A 21,324-nucleotide genomic window follows, 5' to 3' on the forward strand; every position below is an offset into this window, starting at 1 on the left:
ACAGCTGGGAAATGCTGTGTTTGCAATTGATTCCATTTTAAAATAATAAAAGCTAGTTACGAATTCATCATATCACATTCCTTTCATGACATTAAATAAGTATCTAATTATTCTCCTGCAGCATTATAATACTTGGAGTCATGGTGGTGTAGTCGGTAGGGTGTCTTTTTCCATGCAGGAGACCCGGGTTCGATTCCCAGGATGGGTGATGTAATTTCAGAATTATTCTGGCCTTCTCCCCCCCATCCCTAAAGCATCTCTGGGGCTCACCCAGCCTCAAATTGATGGATACCTGTGGCCAACCTTCTGGGGTAAAGGCAGCTGGAGTGTCAGGGTTCTGATCACACACCTCCAAAAATGGCCGAGATCGAGAATGTATCTAGCCCTACCCCCACATCCCTTAAATGTGCCTTCATGTCATTGTGCTATATGCACCGGGAACTCCCTTTTTTTTTAAAAAAAAAGAAAAATTATTATGATACTTTAAAATGTGTTGTGACATTTGGTAGTTTTTTGTGAACTTCTCTGTAGACGCAGAGGGTGCAAACATTGAGGTTTTTTGAAATGTTGCTGGACTTTTTAACATACTGCAGTTACAAAGAAAAATTAGAAAAATCGATGGATTGTCTCTTCTTCAGTTTAATGTAAATACTATTCATCCCTGCCTTTTGGGTTAACCTGGAGAGGGAGAAATGCAACGTCGAAATATATGCAAATACAGTTATTAAAACAACACCTTTTTATGCCATGCTGTCCTTCATTCTCTGTCATTTGCGACAAAAACAAGTCACTGTGGTATAGACTCATACCAACAGTCACATAAAAGACACAGAAGGGAAGAGTGCAAGAAGAAATCATACAATCCACAACCCTTCTGCGTCACTTCAATGTAGATAAAACAACTCAAATTCCACAGCGGCCTTCACACGTATTTTGCAAGAATTCCGAAATCATCTGACTGGGAAACAGCCAAGCATGGTAGTAATGCTAGTTTTTAAAACATCCACCATGAGCGTGCAAGCAGGAATTTAAAATGAAATATGTCTTCTGTTTCCACACAGCCTTTACCTACCAGGTAGTTACATGCCTTTGAGAAGTTTGGGCACAGCTTTCCCTTTAGCCATCCATGCCTTTGATCTTGTCAATCATCTGCTTCCCAGGAAGGGGGGGTTGTTCAGTAATTCTCTGTAAAACTAATCTGTCTCAAGGAAGGGTGAGCAAACATTTGGAAAGGACAAATGTTGCTCTTGGCCTTGGTTCTAGCAACTCAAAAACAATGGTATCGGAAGGTATCGGTTGGAAAATTTCAACCAGTACTTTCCAATACCACTTGTATCGGCCAATACGGATACATCGGTATCTGTATCGGCTGAGCCCTAGTAGTTATTGTAGTTAATTAATACATGACTTTTTCGTTTTTGCGCTATCAGTCATCCACCATTGCCCACTATGATGTTCAGCCAAAGTTCGCACATAAGGAAGTGACTGGTAACCAAAGTGCTACCACACGTTATTTCAAAATTATAACTTTGTTCAACCATATTCTGGAAATGTGTACCTTTTTTGTTGTAATTGCCAACAACCAATTTTAGTATGATTTGAGGAATAATGCCTAATGAATGAAACCTTTTTACTTCTTGGCTTTTACTGTATACATTATTTAGAGTGTTGCAAGCTCTTCTAAGTCTTTACTTTTCTTTGAATTTTTCTAACGTTTCTAACAGTCGTTGATACTCAAAGTACTTAAAAATACCCAGTCAACTCTGAGTGCCGTGGGGAAGAGCATACAATTTCTTACAAGAGGGTTGAAAGTAATTGTGGACATTTGCATCCCTCCCTCCCTTTATCATAAAATTCATATGTCAAATGTCTAAACAGCTTTCTTTCAACAATTGCCTCAGGTTGATATTCTTTATTTGAGTGACTTGCATGGATTGTGCAACAAATCTCAACCCCCTTCCTCCCCTCTCCCCCCCTTGCTGTCTTTCTTCCTCAAACTCAAGAGATTTTGCCAATGCTGGCTCATATTGAGACATACTTCCCCGTAATTATATCAGCAGAAATTCGTATGAGTAAGATTCGTATTTGTTCAGGGTAGTGTTCTCTCAACCCTAGTATGTGTGCTGTGCTGTATATGAAATACTTATGTAGGATGCAATTCAATGGCTTTGTCATAGTTTCTAGGTGTTATTCTGTACAAGAGTAGCAGTTCTGCTAAATTCATTTACCCTGAACTCAAACTCGTTTCATTAATGGAATTAAAATATCTGAATTAAGGTCTGTCAAAGGAGACAAGCCTTCTATAAAAGTTTTGAAAGGAATAAGTTCTTCATGATTGACAGATTCTAGGATGGCACTTAGGTTACTCCACCACTTATCATATAGTTTCCAAGCCAACACTACCCACCTGCACTGTGCCCTTAGACTAACTTACTTGACTTAATTCCTTTTGCTCCATCAGGAGCATTGGGCTTCAGTGAGACGCCTCCATTTGGCTCTGTGACGTGCCAACTCCTTGACCTCGCTCCATGTTTTTCCTTTCTCAGCTGCTGTATATTGTATTCCTGTGTTCTTAAAGATGCGCATAACCACTTTTCGTAGATTGAAAATAATCTAACAGTAATTTTTAGTGGTTATTATTTTATTTTGTCTGCGATATTTCGTTCTGGTTTCCCAGAACTTTCTCAAGCTACACTAAGAGATACATACAACCAGAACGAAACATCGCAGATAAAATAAAATAATAACCACTAAAAATAACTGTGTTAGATTATTTTCCATATTGTATTTCTTAGTAGGTTTGCAATTTTGATTTTTCTGCTTCTTCTTGGGATTTTTGCACTTGATTTTACAGTCACATATGTAAATTCTGTAGTATAACATTTGAAATGTACACCCAGTAAATTTTAACAATTATGGACTTATGCCATAATTCGTTTTAATACATTTAGAAATTCTACCCATCACACATCTATTTTTCATTGCTCAAAGTGCAAGTCACACCTATTCACATTATGTATTTGTTTGCATCCACCTACTACAACATACTAGTGCGATCTGAAATACGGATAGCCAAATCCCGATAAAATGTTATCCAGATGTTGGAAAATTTTCTATCTGGATTTCAAATATCCAAACATCAGATATTCTGATATGAAGATATACCGATAATTTGGATATCTGAATTATCTGGATTATCCAGATATCTGTTTTACAGGCTATCCAATCTTTTATTTGTCATTTTCATATTTCACTACACGGATATCCTACAGAGTGACCACAAACAAAATAACCTTCTGCTAAAATGCTTCTCCCCTCGAAACGTTCCGCTTTGTCCACAAGGAATCATGCTTACCTCTGCCCCTGCAGAAGTGCTGTGAACAGGAGTCGTGGGTCTGCACAGGTTCATTTGCTGGTGGTTCCATTATACAAATCATCCATCAGCTCTGTACTATCCGAATTATCAGGATATTCAGATTATCTGTTGTGTCCAAAATGAATGAATATCAGATGATTTGAATATGGATACCCATTACCTGGATTTTGTTGCCACCCCTAACCTGGTAGTGGTTGCAATCTTTAAAAATTTTAGAACAATTAGTTAGTTAAGTTCTTGTGCTTATTCTGAATTAGACTTTTCATTACCACTTTTGTGGCTAGTCATCTAAAGCTGGATTGGCCAACCACAACATTACTCTTTTTCTGACAATAATTTTGGCACTGTCTTCAACCTGATATTCTGGTATTGTTAAACTTTGCATTTCCATGCGAGGAATTGCATCACTCTTTGTCCAGCTCATGAGTGAGTTGACCTTAACATTTCCACCTACATCCTGAAGAATAGAAGCAGGAAGAAGCAACTTGGCAGCTGCCAGCACTACATTTGTTGTCCAATCGTTGAATTGAAAAAAGAAGAATGCTGACTTGTTTCCAATTTCGCTTTCTGAAGATATTTTCCACAAGAGGCTCAACTTTGTCTAAATATTTCAGGTAACTCAGCTCCATTATTTTTTCTTCATTTTTATTTTTTAGTTGTTTGCATAAAATTTTATTACTTTGATTTCTCTAAAAACCCTTTCAATGACTGTCGAAAGTTTTGACAAAGAGCTTCTCATAGTTTCTTAGATTTATAGTATATCTGAAGTGACTCAAGTGACAAGAAGTAAATGTGTGTGTCTTGTAATCTCTCTTCTTGGTCCCCTGCTGATGTTCAGGTCATATTTACTATAGTCTGGCACTGACTGAAGGGTAACTTCAACATGTGATTTAGTTTTCATGAACTCCTTCAGGATTGCCCGTTTTCATGGCATCCAGAACCTGGTTCTATGAAGGGTGCCTGTATTGCTGAATGATTGATCAAGGTGTTAAATACGAAGAAGCAGTTTTCTTGGAAAAATATCATGTACTCAATAACATTTCCCATTTTATTAAAAAGGGCAAGAATGAATTAATCTTGAAACTTGAAACATTAACTTCTGGTTGTTTGTTGCTTTGTTACTCTATTCACAAACTTGAGTTATGGCACATTAAAAATGCAACACTACATAAGAACAGATTATGAGACATCACTTTAAGATTAGTTTAGAAGTACAAAAACTAAGTTTCAAACCTGAATTGGCATCAATAAAGATTTGTAAAGAGATGAAGCTAACTGGATAAAAGGGTCTATCCTATTACAAAGTAAAATATATTACATCATCAGAAAATGACTCTCATCTTATAACCACGGGTAGCTTTCAATTCTAGAATTCTTATATTCCAGTGGCTTTCTGTTCTTGAATCACAAGTGTACTGAATCTATTTTCACAACTTCTAGTTAATGGTGAATTTGCTTGGACCACTGTGCAAAGCCTGGCCCAGTAGAAAATGTTACATACTGGAAGTTGTATGTGTGAATTCATGTTGTCTTATAATAGCTTATTAACTTCCTATATCATTTGTAAAATTAAAGAAAAGTTGAACAAATCAAAAGAATAAGAATAAATTATGCAATCAGAGCCTCACATGTCATCAAAAGATTTCAAACCTGTCTTAAATTCTGTCTTCACACAGCAATCATGTTAATTACAAAATCCAACTGTATAGATTTTTTTTGTGTGCCCAGAGAATCTGCACATTTCACAATCATCTGATTATTCAGACATGCGGTACTATGCATAACAAAACTCACTATATTTTCATATAAATTATTTATTCATAATTGGGAAATGAGAGACGTGGTAGTACATGAATACAGAGAAACTAGTACTCACTTTATCCTTTTTTCTTTGTTCTATTAATTTCAGTGGCCACTGCCACCACCTCATTGGAACTTATTGTACTGTTGCCTGGCGTGCTTCTAATGTTTGTAGTTCTCCGGCTGCCGCTAGGTGCCCTGTTGTTCAATGTTCGTCTGTGTCCATGTCGTCTGGTATTTCCCAGCGCTACCTGTTGTAGTAGGGGAATCTAAGTGTGGTGTTCCTGTCAACCATCGACAGGAATTTACATTAATTTGTTTTAATGTAAAAATACTGAAATTTAAATACAGAACTATGACTTTGGATTTTCAAACTCTCTAAAATATAATAATAAGTAAGAATAAAATGCAATCGGCTACCAGCTGGAAAAATGTAACTTCATGCAGAAACTTTTAGAATTAATTATAAAAAATGAGCAGAATTGAGTCATTATCTGAGGCCTGCATATGATCAGGAATACACTTATCTACAAGAAGTTACACCTAATATAATATGCAAAATGAATGTCAAGTAAAGTGTTGGTGATTGTGGAAGCAATCTGCCTTACACAAAGTTTTCCTCTTTACATGGTAGTTACAGAAGAATGAAAATGCACTTGAAACTTGATGGTGTTGCATCAGTTGAATGTTAGCACCACTGTTAATGTTGCCAATGTGAATTAATTCGACATAGCATCAAGAAATTCGATTTATGTTAGTCACAGGGACTTTGAGATTATAAATGCTTAGCCCTTGTAACTTTTACATTCATTTTTTTCCATTAAGAATATGTCACGATTATAACAACTAACCACCACATAGATGTTCTCCAAATTTATTGTGATAAACTTGAAATATGGGTTTTTGTGTTTAGCTTATTATACACCACTTTTCTTGTCTTGAAATCATAAATTATCTCTTGGTTTCATTTTGACTACCTTTTTTTCCCCACTTCCACGTTTATTAAAATGTGTGGGTGCATCTGGACTGCCAGCTATTTGCATCCATTTCAAGATAAGAACTAACAAAGAGTTATTTTGCATCATGTTACTATCACTGCAGTCTCTAGACTAGATAAGTTTGCAACAATGTGGACAAATGAAGAATTGTTGAAAAGAAATTTCACATAATTCCCAGAATTCAGAGAATTCGCATTCATCATATACAGCCTCATCAGTATTGGTAACTACACAATGCCACGTTGATGGTTGAGTGTTTTGAGTGACAAATGATTTCATCACAGAAGGTTGCAGGCTTCATTGTCCTGATTAGCCAAAAAGAAAACGAAACCAACAGTAAATGATAAATATACATACACTTATACAATGCGGTTGTTAACATTTTATGCTAAGATTTTCCAAGAATTTACCAATCATTCACTTTCTGAATATTCAACTGTACAGTGGTATTCATTAAAAGAAATGCCTATTCATGTTCAAACATTGTTATTACAATGATAATTGAAATTAAATACAAAATATATTTGTCATTCACTAATCATAACCAAGATCCCGATGGAAGTCTCCACTGTTTAGCATGAGGGAAATACAGACGACATAAAACATCATTTTTCTGGAAATTCCAATAAGAAGACTCAGGCCGTGTCCGAAAGGTGCAAGACTGTACTTTAAGCGAGCATCCTCCGCGTATGGTCTTGGAGTGCGGTCTTCAAGTCGTCGACTGGAAGTACACGTCTTTCGAATTGCACTTCGACTGCAGCGCCAAATACGATCAGTAGATAAAACTGACTCCTCGTTGTTTTCCTCGGGTTTTAAACAATTATTTTTCACCATAGAAATCACAGCATTTTCAAGTGTTCGTACACATACATTTCCACACGTTAGAAGAAGTATAACCAACAACTTCCTGGCCCATAACGTATACCTACCTGTGTTGCTGGCTTTCTACCTCCGTGATTATAAACAAATGAACAATGAGTGCAGAAACCACGTGACTTAGTCAGCAACCATCTGTACTGCGTGCTGTGCACTTGCGTGCTTCTGTTCTTGGCGCTTTCGAACTGTACTAGGTGACGTCACTTCCGCCAAGACCATACTTCAAGTCTGTACTTTGTACCTTTTGGACTGAGCCTCAGCCCATTCAGAGTGGGCAAAGTGATGACACATTGTCTCCTCTCTAGGTATGTCCCTTATGAGAAACACAATTCAAAATGTCAATTCTGAGTATTCTCTTTTGTAAGTATTCTGCAAATATTTGTGTTTTGTCAACTATACAATTAAAATTATATGCCTTTATCAGCTGATATGTAAATAACATTCATTAACTAACTAACTCCCTAGCCTTCTTAAACCCGAAGGTTCATGGCGGCAGCAACACAGGCCTTCCATCTGTCCCTATCTTGAGCAATATCTATATACTCTTTTCCATCCCTACCGATTTCCCTTAGGTCCATCTCAACGTTGTCCCTCCATCTTCGTCTTGGCCTTCCTACAGGTCTCTTACCATCAGGTTTCCCAACAAGAATCCTGTAAACTCCTCTTTCCTCTCCCATTCGTGCCACATGGCCTGCCCACCTAAGTCTTCTTGATTTAATTATTCTAATAATATTTGGACCTGAATACAAATTATGTAGTTCTAAATTATGTAACCTTCTCCACTCACCTGTCTCCTCATCCCTTTTAGGTCCAAAGATTTTCCTAAGGATCTTATTTTCAAACACTCTCAATTTATGTTCCTTTTTCAATGTAAGGGACCAAGTTTCACATCCATATAATACTACAGGCAAAATTACTGTTTTGTATATTTTAACTTTTAGTTTCTTAGATATTAAACGAGAAGACAAAAGTTTATGAAGAGAGAAGTAACATGCATTTCCTGAATTAAGCCTACTTTTTATTTCCTCTTTAATATAATTTTCATTTGTTAATATTACTCCTAAGTATTTGAATTTGGAAACTGGTTCAAACGAGTTGTTATCAATAATTAGATTTTGATTAATCCCTAACACTTGGTTTTGGCTTGTAAGCATATATTTAGTTTTCTCTTTGTTAACTTCCAAACCTATCTCTTTAGCAGTTTTGAAAAATATTTTAGCATTATTCTTAATTGTATTCACATCATCCCCCAGTAAGTCTACATCATCTGCATATGCTAACAACTGAGTCACACCATTTAATTTTAGTCCTTCTTTAGTTTATTTTACCTTCCTAACAGCATATTCTAAGGCAAAATTAAAGAGCAATGGAGATAATGCATCTCCTTGTTTTAACCCATCATGAATTGTAAATTTGTCAGACATATTAATACCCACACAAATTTTACTTTCTGTTTCACTGGTGCATATTTTTATCATACTAACAAGCTTCTTAGGTATTCCAAACTCTACTAATATATTATATAATTTATCTCTTTTCACCGAATCATATGCTTTTTTGAAATCAATGAATAGCTGATGGACATTTTGATTATATTCCCACTTTTTTTCAAGTGTCTGTCTGATGTGAAAAATTTGATCTGTAGTTGATCTGTTACGTTTAAATCCACATTGATAATCACCTATAATTTCATTAGCATATGGGGTTAGTCTTGTTAAAAGAATGTTAGATAATATTTTATATGTTGTTGAGAGTAGAGAAATTCCACGGTAATTATTGCAGTTCATTTTATCACTTTTTTTAAACACAGGAACAATTATGGATTCTTTCCACTGTTGAGGGATTTCTTCTTTATTCCATATTAAACAAATTAATTTATGAATTTGACATATTAATGAATTTCCACCATATTTAATTAACTCAGCTGGTATTAAATCAATGCCAGGTGCTTTGTTATTCTTTAGCCTTTTAATAGCATCTTTAACTTCAGTCAAGTTAGGTTCTGGAACTAAAGGTTCTGCTGTGTGTACTTCATTTACTTCTGATTTATCTCGTACATGGGCATTTAAAAGGTCATTAAAGTAGTTCTTCCATCTATTTAGAACATCGCTTGGGTCAGCTAGAAAATCACCGTCTTTATCTTTTATCAACTTTACTTTAGGCTGCCACCCCTTTCTAAATTCATATACACCTTTATATAAATCTCTGATATTTTTATTTTTGCTGTTTGTTTCAATTTCGTTAATTTTGCTTTTCAAGTAATCTCTTTTTTACTTCTAAACGTGCGGTTAACTTCTTGCTTTATTCTATTATAATTGTTTAGATTTGTATCATGAGAGTTATGTAACCACCTAAGTCTAGCCTGATTTCTTATTTCTATTAGATTATGACATTCATTATCAAACCATGGCTTACTTTTTCTCGGTTTATGGTATCCTATACTTTCTTTAGCTGCTGATTCTATTGCATTACGTATGTCTTCCCAATTCTTATTTACGTCTGTTTCATTATATTTTCATCATCATTTAAATCCTGCAAAACATCAAATCTATTTGACAGTTTAATTTGGTAATCTTTCTTAATTCTTTCATCAGTAAACTTTCCTGTATCAAATTTTATAACTTTTAGGTTTTGTTGCTTATGATTTATCACTGAGAGTCTTTCTCTTAATTTAGGAATTACTAAATAATGGTCACTGGCACAGTCAGCACCTCTATGTGTACGAACGTCAATTATACTAGTATGCCTTCTCTTATCAATGAGAATATGATCTATCTGATTATGAGTTTTACCATCTGGAGAAGACCAGGTATATTTATGGATATCTTTATGTTTAAAAGTGGTACTTTTCACAATTAAATTCTTTGAGGTTGCAAAAGTAATCAATCTTATACCATTATCATTACTTAATTCATGAAGACTTTCTTTACCAATCGTGTGTTTAAATGTCTCTTCTTTGCCAATCTGTGCATTACAGTCACCTAACAGAATTTTCATATCATACTGAGAAAATTTATCAAAGACCTGTTCTAACTCTGTATAAAAATCATCTTTAGTATTATCATCTTTATCTTCCGTTGGTGCATGTATGTTTATTAAAATAATTTTACACCACCTACCCTGTAAAACTGCATATGATATCCTATCATTAATAAATTCTACTGTTTTAAGAGCCGAGATAATTCTATTATTTATGAAAAAGCCTGTTCCAAAATTATGATTTTCAGTACCACCATAGAAAAAATTTTATTTTTTAGTTTTACAATTCCCTTCTCTTGGCCACCTAACTTCCTGGACAGCTACTACATCTAATTTATACCTAACTATCTCATTAACTGTACACTGAAATGCCCCAGGCCGGTAAAGGCTCAGAACATTCCAGGTGCCTAATTTAATATCCTTATTCATAACGTAGATCTTATCCTTAGTCCAGGGACCTCCCAAAGTAGTCCCCACCCGGAGATCCGAACGGGGGACTATTTTACCTCCGGAATATTTTACATTGGGAACATCCATGGCCTTATATTGCTGTTTCTTGACATTATTTTTTACAGTGCAGAGTTGTCAGCTCTACGCCTAACCCCCAATATGAATGGAGGAACTACTACACAAGACAAACACAAACACATTAGACAGCACAATTACTACACAAGACGAACACAAACACATTAGATAGCACAACTACTACACAAGACACACACAAACACATCACAACTATAACGCAATATTTGCTAACAAAAAGTATGTTGCAAGTCTGCTTTATGCAAATTACATTTCCTCCAAGAATCAAATCGACAACCACTTGATCACAAGGCAACAGCGTAAGCCACTACACTACTAGGAGGGCCATCCCATATTCTTCTGTGAGTAGGTTACGTAGGTTGGTGCTTTTAGCATTAAAATTATGCTCATGCATGCTTACGTGGAGCCAAGGTGGTCTAGTTGGTACGCTCTGACTGCCATAAAGTGGCTCTGAGGCTCACCCAGCCTCAATTGAACGGGAACCGGGGGTAAACAAAAGTAGCAGGAACATACTGCTAATAATATGGTCAAGGTAGGTTCGCAGTGCATATAGATTGGCACCATGCTCCGGCCACCTTTATCCCGCAGGGTGGGCCCCAGGTACCCATTGATTTGAGGCTGGGTGATCCCTGGAGCTGCTTTGTGCGGCAACAAGGTTGAAATAATTACGACCTTAGATCACCCACCCTGGGTCTCCCACGTGGTAGTCAGATGCCATAATGACTAGACCACCACAGCTCCTAATAATATGCAAAATAGAAAATAAGAAATGAAAACTCTGTTGGAAAGAGTTGATGAAACTATTACATCAAGTGGATCCTATGCTGACATGAAATGTAAGGTGCAAAATCAGAATGTCTCATTGTGTCATTCATGGCTCTGTACTTTGCTGTAATGGAAAAAAAGCTGCTCCAATGCAATGAAGGATTTCTTTCCCAGCAGTTAAATAAAACTTGTTTGGTCTAAGACCACTTTATGCTCACCTACTTGGGATGGTTTCTTCAGTTTAAAGAGGGGGTGAACCACTATGCCTCCACCAGGGACTGAACCTGGGACACCTTCATCACTAGGTGATAGCTTTACCAGAACACAATCAGAGAGGCCCTTTCTGCAGTTATGTGAAAAAACAATGTTTACTCAATCAAGGACAGTGACACTGAGGAGCCCTGAGAGTGTTATGTAAGAGTAACTGCCAGCAGGACTTGAAATGTGGTAGGAGATTATTCATCCCCTTGATATTGTCTGTGGAAGCATCTTGCTTGAATATTCTACAAATTACCTGCATTCCACATAGTACACGAGTGGGGACTTTGATTGGTACAGATCGTCCCAAGTCAATTTCATGTTTCTTGCTCCTCTCCGCAAAATCTTTTCTCAAGAACATCTCCAGGTACTCGCTGGTGAACTTGTAAACCTTTCCGGCATCCAATCTTGCCTTTCCCTCAGGCGACGCTTGACATTCATTAATCTGTCTAATTCCTAGAATATAATGAAATTGCTAAAAAAAAAAAAAAACAAATTATAAACAGTGTGATTTTAATGCCGGCATACATCCTACCTGAAGTCATTTTCATTTTCACCAGTAACTCAAGCAGGTAAGGGTTGTACAAAATTACAAAATCTGATCTTTAATGAAACCCCACAAGAAAACATTTAGCAGGGTCAAATCTTGGGAGTGAGGGGGCCATGCAATTGGAACTGTATGACCAATTCACCCACCTGGGAATCGGGTATCAAGAAAATCTCTGACTGCTATGTGGTAGTGAGGTGGTGCCTCTTCTTGCTGATAGTAAAGGTGTACATCTTGGTCATCATTGTCGAACTGAGGAATTAGAATATTTTGTAATATATCCAGATAAACATAAAATTTTGTAGCATTTCGAGATACACGATACCATTTATGTTTGCCTCCTGGAAAAAGAACAGGCCATACAATTTTTGTTTGTTAAGGGCACAAGAAACGTTGACCTTAAGGCTATCAAGAATATGCTGCAGAGTTTCATGGGGGTTTCACTACCCCATATTCTGCAGTTATGGGTGTTCACCTTTCCACTGATGTGAAATATTAACTCATCACTAAAAATGATATTGTCTAGGAATGTCTTGTTATCTGCAATTCTATCCAACATTTGCACACAAAATTGCTGGCGAGCAACTTTATCTGCATCCATAATGTGTTGAACCATTGTTAGTTTGTATGGCTTCAATAGCAAGCGTTTATGTAATATGTGCCAAACAGTTGGTTGTGGAATGCCAGTCTCACGTGATGGATGTCGTGATGATTTCGTATGACTCCGGGCAAAGTGTTCGCTGAGTTGTTCCACAGCAGCTTCAGGAACTTGTGCACGTCCTGGTGATTTTCCTTGTCATACAGAACAACCAGTCTCAACAAAGGTTTGGTGCAAATTTAGGTGCCTTACGATACTCCGTACGAAACTTACATATGTTGCAATGAAGTTGCTGATTGCATCTCGTGAAACCGAAACACACAGCGAACACGTTCCGCACCAGTAAAAGTAACCATTTTGAGGAACAATGCTGACAGCGCTACTGGTGGGTGAGTTCGGTACAAATGCAAATGAAAATAAATAATTAGGTTGTTTAAACAACAATAGATCAATCGATGACAAGCATCTGGTTTAACCAAGATAAGCACACATTATTATGTAATGCAGAAATACTTCTTTCGCAACTTATAAGTTAGTTCGAACTTCTGTGTGTGTTGAGTACAAAAATACTCGTGACATAATTTGACAGTTTTGTGTAGTAGAATGCAGCAATGGTAAATTTCTCACTGTCACTTTCACTTTGCATATACCTTCTTGATAACGTGCCCCCTTTTGTGATCCAGAGAAGTGATTGGATTATTGGATGAAGTCTTCATATTGCATCCCCCTTCTTCCACAACACTGGAACCCAGGTGTCGGACAGTTAAGGTGGATGGTGGAAAGCTTCAGTGCTTGTCTTCTCTGTCTGTCTGTCTGTCTGTCTCGTATCGGAACTCAAATCTAATACTTGAGGACGTATGTACAAATGTTGCGGGCATGACAAAAATCTGGTAGTTCAATCTTCCAAAACATCGTCATATATCACGGAACTGTTACTTGTAGAAGAAATAAACTCTGAGCACTGTTCATTTCACACAGTTATAACACAATACTCAAAGAAGCATTTCAATGCAGTTGCCCCCATTCTCAGGTTCGTTGCTTTCGACGTGCATGTGTGTGGCCTTGTAGACGCGTGCATGGAACTAAGTCATGTTGCTTCCAGTAGTTGTAACGACAGAATAGTTTACTCATTTTGCTATTGCTGAGAAGGAAGGCATGACCAGCAGAGCTCTCGGGCGTTTGCGAGAACTACATTCAAACAAATAAAGGTTGATAATTGCAAACACAGCCGGGGACAGAAGTCCCAACTTGTGATGTATTTTAGGGACACAATATAACATACTTTTAAGGCAAATATGCAAGGAGCCTGAAATTTGGCACAAGGTGAGGAATGTTAATGGAAAAAATAGTATGTGTGTCAAACCTCATACAACAATAAATGCTTACGCTTTCTTCTAAGTTCATAAAACATCAAAGTGCATATTGTAGTGTTACATAATATTAATATAAATTAAGTGATATATGTCATATCCTTGTTTAGTTTCCTTCATACCCACTATTTATTACTTTTTCTGCTTTGTTGGAAAAGCATGTTGTGAGGTCAACCTAAGTCATTTTATGTAAAAGGTTTTGGGTTCAAATTGTGATATGTCATAGGTGTTACTTCATCGATTTTATCCAATCATCATTCATCCTCATCAATGCAATTGGCCAAAGGTGCCAGATAGTATGTAACAAAAAATACAAATACAGTCGAAACCATTGATAGCAACATTGCTTGTAACTACGTATTTAGTGTAACGGTGAAATCTAGCAGTCCCGTCTAAAACCTATATAAACACTATATTTAAAAAATCTCTTAGAACGACATCACTCACATATTTTTATCACTTTTTCGGAGAAATGTATCGGCTATAACATCCAATGTTGATTTTTTTTTGGGCAGGGGGATTGCTGACAACAATGCAACCCTTATTTTCAAATTCTAGTTTTCAGTAGATTGTAGATTTCAAATCAGTATGTCTGTTAAATAGTCAAGGTAAGCATCGTTGTTAAGATGTCGCCAAAGAAAAGGAAAGTGTTTAATATTGAAGAAAATTCACACATAATATGGCGATTAGAAAATGGGGAAACAAACGTCTGCATCGCGAAGGAATTGTGTGTATCACACTCAACAATTTCTACAATTTGGAAATGCAGTGTGTTTTCAAACAAAATTCTCTAAAAATCAAGTGGGCAAGATCATCTGAGCACAAAGACATTGAAGAAGCTTTACTTAGATGGTTTAAGCAGTAAAGAACAAGTAATGTACTGATCAATGGACCTATTCTGCAAGTGAAAGCCACGATTTGCACGTCGATTGGGCAATTTGAACTTCAGTTGTTCTTCCTCTTGTATACAACGTTTCTGAACTCGCCATGATATTGTCGCCAGGAAAATTTGTGGCGAAGCTGCCGGTGTACCTGATGGCGTAACAGACAAGGGGCTATCTAAGAAGTGGCCAGCTTTGTGTGAAGATGATCTATTCAATGCAGATGAAACTGGCTTGTTTTAAAATATGACCCCAGAGTTTTTCTAATACAGTAACTGGAACGATGATGTTTCATTCATGACTATTATAGCACATACAGCAAGTATAAAACATAATACTTATGGATTTGAAATGTTTAGGGAAAAAAAGAACGGTTTGTGCAACTTTCGGCTATAACAATCGTAAATTGGCGGTCCCTTCGGAGTCATTATAACCAGTTTCGACTGTATTTATTTAATACTCTGAACTTTAGTAGAATTGGCTGTTGTTCAAAGACCAGGATGCATTTGGTCACTGATACAAAACAATATTTTCTTAATCTGAAAGAAATTTTAACATGTCCCATGAAGAGCCTGAATGACACATTCACCCTTTCAATAAATGAATGTAACCAGACTTCTGTTTTCGAAAATGAAAACCTGCATTTTAACATTTACTTTTCCAGAGTACAGTGATGAACACTTCTGGGTGGTAACAATTTCATTAACTTACAATGGGATCATTACATCCCAGAAGTGTGTGTGACTAGATGAATAACCACATGGCTTATGCTATATGTCTAGTAATAAACCAATATGGGTCAATCCATAACAAATGGTCCAGCATGTAATGGGTTTCCTGGTCGACATAACTTTGATCATAGATCGGGCCCTAAATGATCCTGACAAAGTCATATGACCAGAATAATCCAGTTTCAAAATTTGCTTTGCCTTAGGGTTGTGTAAATGATCAAAAAATAATTTTGATTAATCAATAGCATAATGACAAACATAGAAAATCTGATGACTGTAACTACTCTTGGATCATGTGGTTTGGCTAATAAGATTGCAACATGCACTCATGAGATTAATTCATGCCCATACCAATAATTGAAAATTCACTTCACAAATAATTAATTTCTACACTGCACCATTCGTTAATTTTTTGTTAATTCCCAATAACATGCTTATAATTAAGTATATATTCTGGCATACAAATTCAATAGTCCATGACCCCCCCCCCAGGACAAATTACAAAATTACCTTCAGGTTTTTGCTTTTAGATGCCAGTTATTAATCAACAGTTCATGCACTGTGCATTTATGCCGTAAACCATGTGTTACCACAGTAAATTTCTCCCGAGTAGATCAATTTTAAATAATGCACATTGAACAATATAAATAAAATTTTAATCCTAATTCATTAATGCCTATTGGTGCGTCATGTTTTCATGGAGGTAAGATTCTAATTAGGGAACAGTTATTTTCTTATTTGCAAGAATTTTCATGTGGAACATCAACGTCTACAAATTGTTTCACTTTTGCCACATATATCTAAATTGTACTGTGCCAAGGTTACATATTTTCAAGTTATCAAAGACCTTCAATAATTCTCGATTATTATTGATAACCACTCGCCCGATGAAGACATATAACCAGAATAACCCAGTTACAAAATTTCCTTTGCCTTAGGGTTGTGCAAATGATCAAACAATAATTTTTATTTATCAATAGCATAATGACAAACATAGAAAATCTTAAAGACTCAACTTTAATCTGATGACTGTAACTACTCTTGCATCATGTGGTTTGGCTAATAAGATTTCAACATGCACTCATCAGATTAATTCATGGCCATTCAAATAATTTCTGCACTGCACCATTCGTTCGTTTTTGGATAATTCCCTATAACATGTTTACAATTATATATGTTCTGGTATGAAAATACAATAGTCCAGGACAATCTACAAAATTACCTTCAGGTTTTTGCTTTTAGATGCTAGTTGTTAATCAACAGTTCTTGCATTGTGCATTTATGCTGTAAACCAGTACTATAGTGGAACCATGAGCAAAACAACCTGCGCAGACCCACGACTCCTGTGCACCATACCCCGCGAGTAGGGGAGGGGGGAGAGGACCATGCTTCCTTATGGCCCGAGGTGGAGGGAAGAAGGGAAAGCTGTGCGGGGACTTTTCGTCCCAAGGTTTTTTTCCTTGTGGTCGATCTATACTTCTTAACCATGTGTTACCACAGTAAATGTCTCCTGAGTAGATCGATTTTAAATAATGAACATTGAACAATATAATTAAAAATTTAATCACCATAAGCCCAGAGCCATTCTTGTTAAATTTACTAATTACCGTGCGAGAGCAAGTGTGTTTCGAAATAAACTGAAACTGAAGGGTTCTAATATCACCATCACAGAAGATCTCTGCCGCGCACGTCTCGAGCTTCTGAAACTGGCGACGAGCAAATACAATTACAAGAACTGTTGGACCCAAGATGGGAATATCGTAATAAACATTGGAAACGTGAAGCACTTCATTACTTGCAAAAAGCAATTAGATGAACTTTGAACGCTTACCGGAAGATATGAGTGATCGGTAAACTTTATCATTTTTTAAAATCTCTTTTACCTTTCATAACATAAAATTTAAACATCACATTACTCTTATAATTTTTATTTATCGGGAACACATTTAGTCTTAAGTTGTAGCTTCTACCTGTTTAAGTTCCTCTTTTCTTTGATATATACGTGTTTTGCTTCTTTCATTATTGTTTACTACTTTCAATATTTTATCTCAACTGCATAATTTTACAGTTTAGTTTCGTAAATGTGAGTTACGTTCTTGTTCATAAGCAAAGTTTAATTGTTAGTAAATCAAAAAAAACATATTCATAAGTTTCTAATGATCAAAAGTAGCGTAAAAAGCAGAAAACTTTTATTTGTATTTGTGACCTTTATGCATCTGCGGATAAATGTAGTGAGTTTGCAACCTCTCTCTGCTCTGCAACCCTCCAGGAGTTACTTCTACCGTTATGCCTCTAACAGAACCTACCACCCCCCTTGAAATGAACTCCACTGCTCTAGGGCATGTCCTCCGTCACCCTCTCGCCGTTGACAAAAGAACCGGCTGCTCTCTGGGTCTCAAAATAGCAAATGTAAACGTCAGGTCATTATTCCCCAAACTTCAGGAAATATGCATCGAAATTACAGAGAAACAGATTGACATTCTTGTTATAACAGAAACGTGGTTAACTTGCAATATAACGGATAATGCATTGAAAATCCAAGGTTATGACTTAATACGCTCTGATCGCCATTACAGCATGGGTGGGGGTGTCTGCATATACGCACGGGAGGGACTAAAACTGCATTCGTTGTCTTTCGAAATCGAAGGAGAGTTTGACGTTGAGTACCTTGCAGCTACGGTTGAAATAAAAAAGGAACGTCTCGGTATTTGTGCCGTATACAGGCCTAAGCATATTCCATATACACAGTTGTCAATTTTAGAAGATATATTGACCGAAATGTATCCCTTAGTTAATGACCTTGTGATAGCTGGAGATTTCAACATTAATTTCTTGCATCCAGACTGTGCTGACGTCGTTTACATTCAAAATTTGTTTAATCAATTTCAATTAACGCAAATAATCAATAAACCGACCAGAATAACCTCCACGACTAAGTCATTAATTGATCTGACGTTTGTCAGCAACATGCAAAATATAATCCAACATGGTGTCGGTGAGCCAGTCAGCAATAGCGATCATAGAATGACGCACGTTGTACTTGTGTATACCAAACCAGAAAACGTGAACAGAATTATATACCGCAGAAAATACAGTGATATTGATTATGATAAATTCGTGAAGGATGCAGAAAAAATTAACTGGGGAAAAATATATAACACCGATAACTTGGATATGAAAGTAGTGTATTTCAATGCTAACTTACTTGATCTCTTTGACAAGCACGCGCCAGTCCGTAAAACACGAGTTCGTAACAAACGTATGCCGTGGATTACATAGAATGTGAAGCTGTTGATGAAACTAAGGGACAATGCGTTTCGTAAATTCAAACGAACCGGAAGTGAAATTGCATGGAAGGAATACAAAGAACTGAGAAATTTCACGACATCCGTTATTCGTCAAGAAAGAAGTGTTACTTTGAGCATAACATCAATAAAACACCAAGACAACCAAAGCATTTATGGAAGCAACTGAAATCTGTAGGCATTGGCTCTAATAAAAATGATCTCCCCTGCGAACGAGATAAATGAACACTTTATTAATTCAATTGATAGTCTAAATATCGACCAACGTCTGATATCTCAAGAATGTTTAAAATTTAGTAACCAAAAATTTAATAATATGCTTCCCGAATTTGCTTTTAAAAAAGTGGATGACTATACTGTAAGAAAATGTTTGTACAAAATCAAGTCTACTGCTATTGGTACAGATGGAATATCAACTACAATGCTGAAGTTATCGCTACCTTTTATTTTGCCTATTATCACACATATTATTAACTTTTCGCTCGAGAAATCCGTATTTCCCAGGAAATGGAAAGAAGCTTTGATAACACCACTCCCTAAGACGACCCGACCAACTAATGTAAACAACCTTCGACCTATTAGTGTTCTGCCTGTGTGTTCAAAACTACTAGAAAAAATAATCTATAAACAGACATTTAGCTTCATTGACCAAAACAATATTCTTCCACCCTCACAGTCAGGATTTCGGCCGGCACACAGCACTGCTACGGCTTTGCTGAAAGTCACAAATGACGTCCTCCAGGCTATGGATAAGAAATTCCTCACTGCATTAATATTATTGGACCTGTCCAAAGCATTTGATACGGTACAACATAAATTACTACTCAGTAAACTGAAATATTACAGTTTTTCACAATCTACCCTTAACTGGTATTTTTCATATCTAAGTAACCGAAATCAACGTGTAAAACTGTCGCCTACTTTATTATCTAATAATTTATATATTTCATCTGGAGTTCCACAAGGATCTATACTAGATCCCTTATTGTTTACGATTTATATTGCAGACCTACCCTCAGTTGTCAAATACTGTAACGTACATTCATATGCTGTTGACACTCATCTAACCAAATCATTCAATCCAACAGAAATTGCAATAAGTATTGAATACATAAGTAATGATTTGGGTGCGATAAAAACATGGTGTGATGCAAATGGCCTTAAAATTAATGCTAATAAGTCATGTTATACATTTATTGGAACTCAAAATGCTATTGGTTCGGTCGAGCACACTAATACAACAATTAAAATAAATGATGATGTCATACCTAGAGCTCAAGTAGTTAAAAGTCTTGGACTGATATTTGACACTCGTCTATCATGGGATGAGCATATTAGCCGCCAAATCAATAAATCATTTGGAACACTTAGATTCTTGTTTAAATTTAACAAACTATTATCTTCAGAAATCAAGCAGCGATTAGTTGAAACACTCATATATCCATTTCTCGACTACTGTGACGTAGTATACTCTGGTAGAATAAATAAAACTTTACAAGCAAAAATTCAAAAATGCCAAAATGCGTGCATGCAGTTCATATTTTGCATCCCCAGGCGTGAACATATTTTACCTTCCATAAATAATAAGAATATCCTCAATATGTGCCGTAGGCGACTACTGCATACATATTGCCTTATACATAAAATTATTATATCTGGAAAGCCGTCGTATCTGGCAGACATGTTGATCCCTCGCACCAGTATTCACAGCCACCACACAAGAAATAATTTCAAATTTAACCTTCCACTCTGCAACACACAGGCATATCAGGCGTCGTTTTCATATTTTGCAGCAAAAATATGGAGTGCCCTACCTAAGAGCATGTCGAGCATATCTAAAATAGAATCTTTTCGAAATGAAGTAAAGAATTTTCTTTTGGCAGAGCAGAGATTGTGTTCAAATACTATGATGTAACTTGTATGTTTATGTTATGTATTTTGTCTACATATTTTTTTTAAATTTATTTATTATTCATTTTATTTTATTTTTATGTAGTTGTCTTTTCACAATTTTTGTATCATTTTATTCATACATTTATTACAATTACTTTATCAATAGATTTTGTAACTAAATCATACAGTTTATTGTACACTGTATTAATATTGTAATAACATAAGAAATGTAAATTTAAATGTAATCGATGACACGGGTTAGGTGGCAGAACAGCCTCAGGCTGAACCTCGCCCACGTAAATAAAGAATTTAAAGAATTTGAATAATTAATGAATGCTTATTGGTGCTTCATGTTTTGAGGTAGGTAAGATTCTAATTAGGGAATGGTTATTGTCTTAGTTGCA

The 21,324-nt window shown here is 36.2% G+C and overlaps 2 protein-coding genes across 2 annotated transcripts in view; one reads left to right on the forward strand and one right to left on the reverse strand.

The window, feature by feature from the left end:
- LOC145999327 (uncharacterized) overlaps positions 1–21,324 on the forward strand; it is a 463,252-nt gene that overhangs the window by 68,961 nt on the left and 372,967 nt on the right. The window lies entirely within an intron of this gene.
- LOC145999725 (uncharacterized) overlaps positions 3,657–21,324 on the reverse strand; it is a 241,021-nt gene continuing 223,353 nt past the window's right edge. The window contains exons 5-6 of the mRNA XM_083137004.1: positions 11,852–12,070; positions 3,657–3,833 (exon numbers count right to left, since the gene is read on the reverse strand). Coding sequence (XP_082993130.1) covers positions 3,657–3,833; positions 11,852–12,070 — 396 coding nt within the window. The remainder of the gene's footprint in view (positions 3,834–11,851; positions 12,071–21,324) is intronic.

Source organism: Lepisma saccharinum, chromosome 15 (assembly GCF_977018435.1).
Source record: "Lepisma saccharinum chromosome 15, izLepSacc3.1, whole genome shotgun sequence".
NCBI lineage: Eukaryota > Metazoa > Arthropoda > Insecta > Zygentoma > Lepismatidae > Lepisma > Lepisma saccharinum.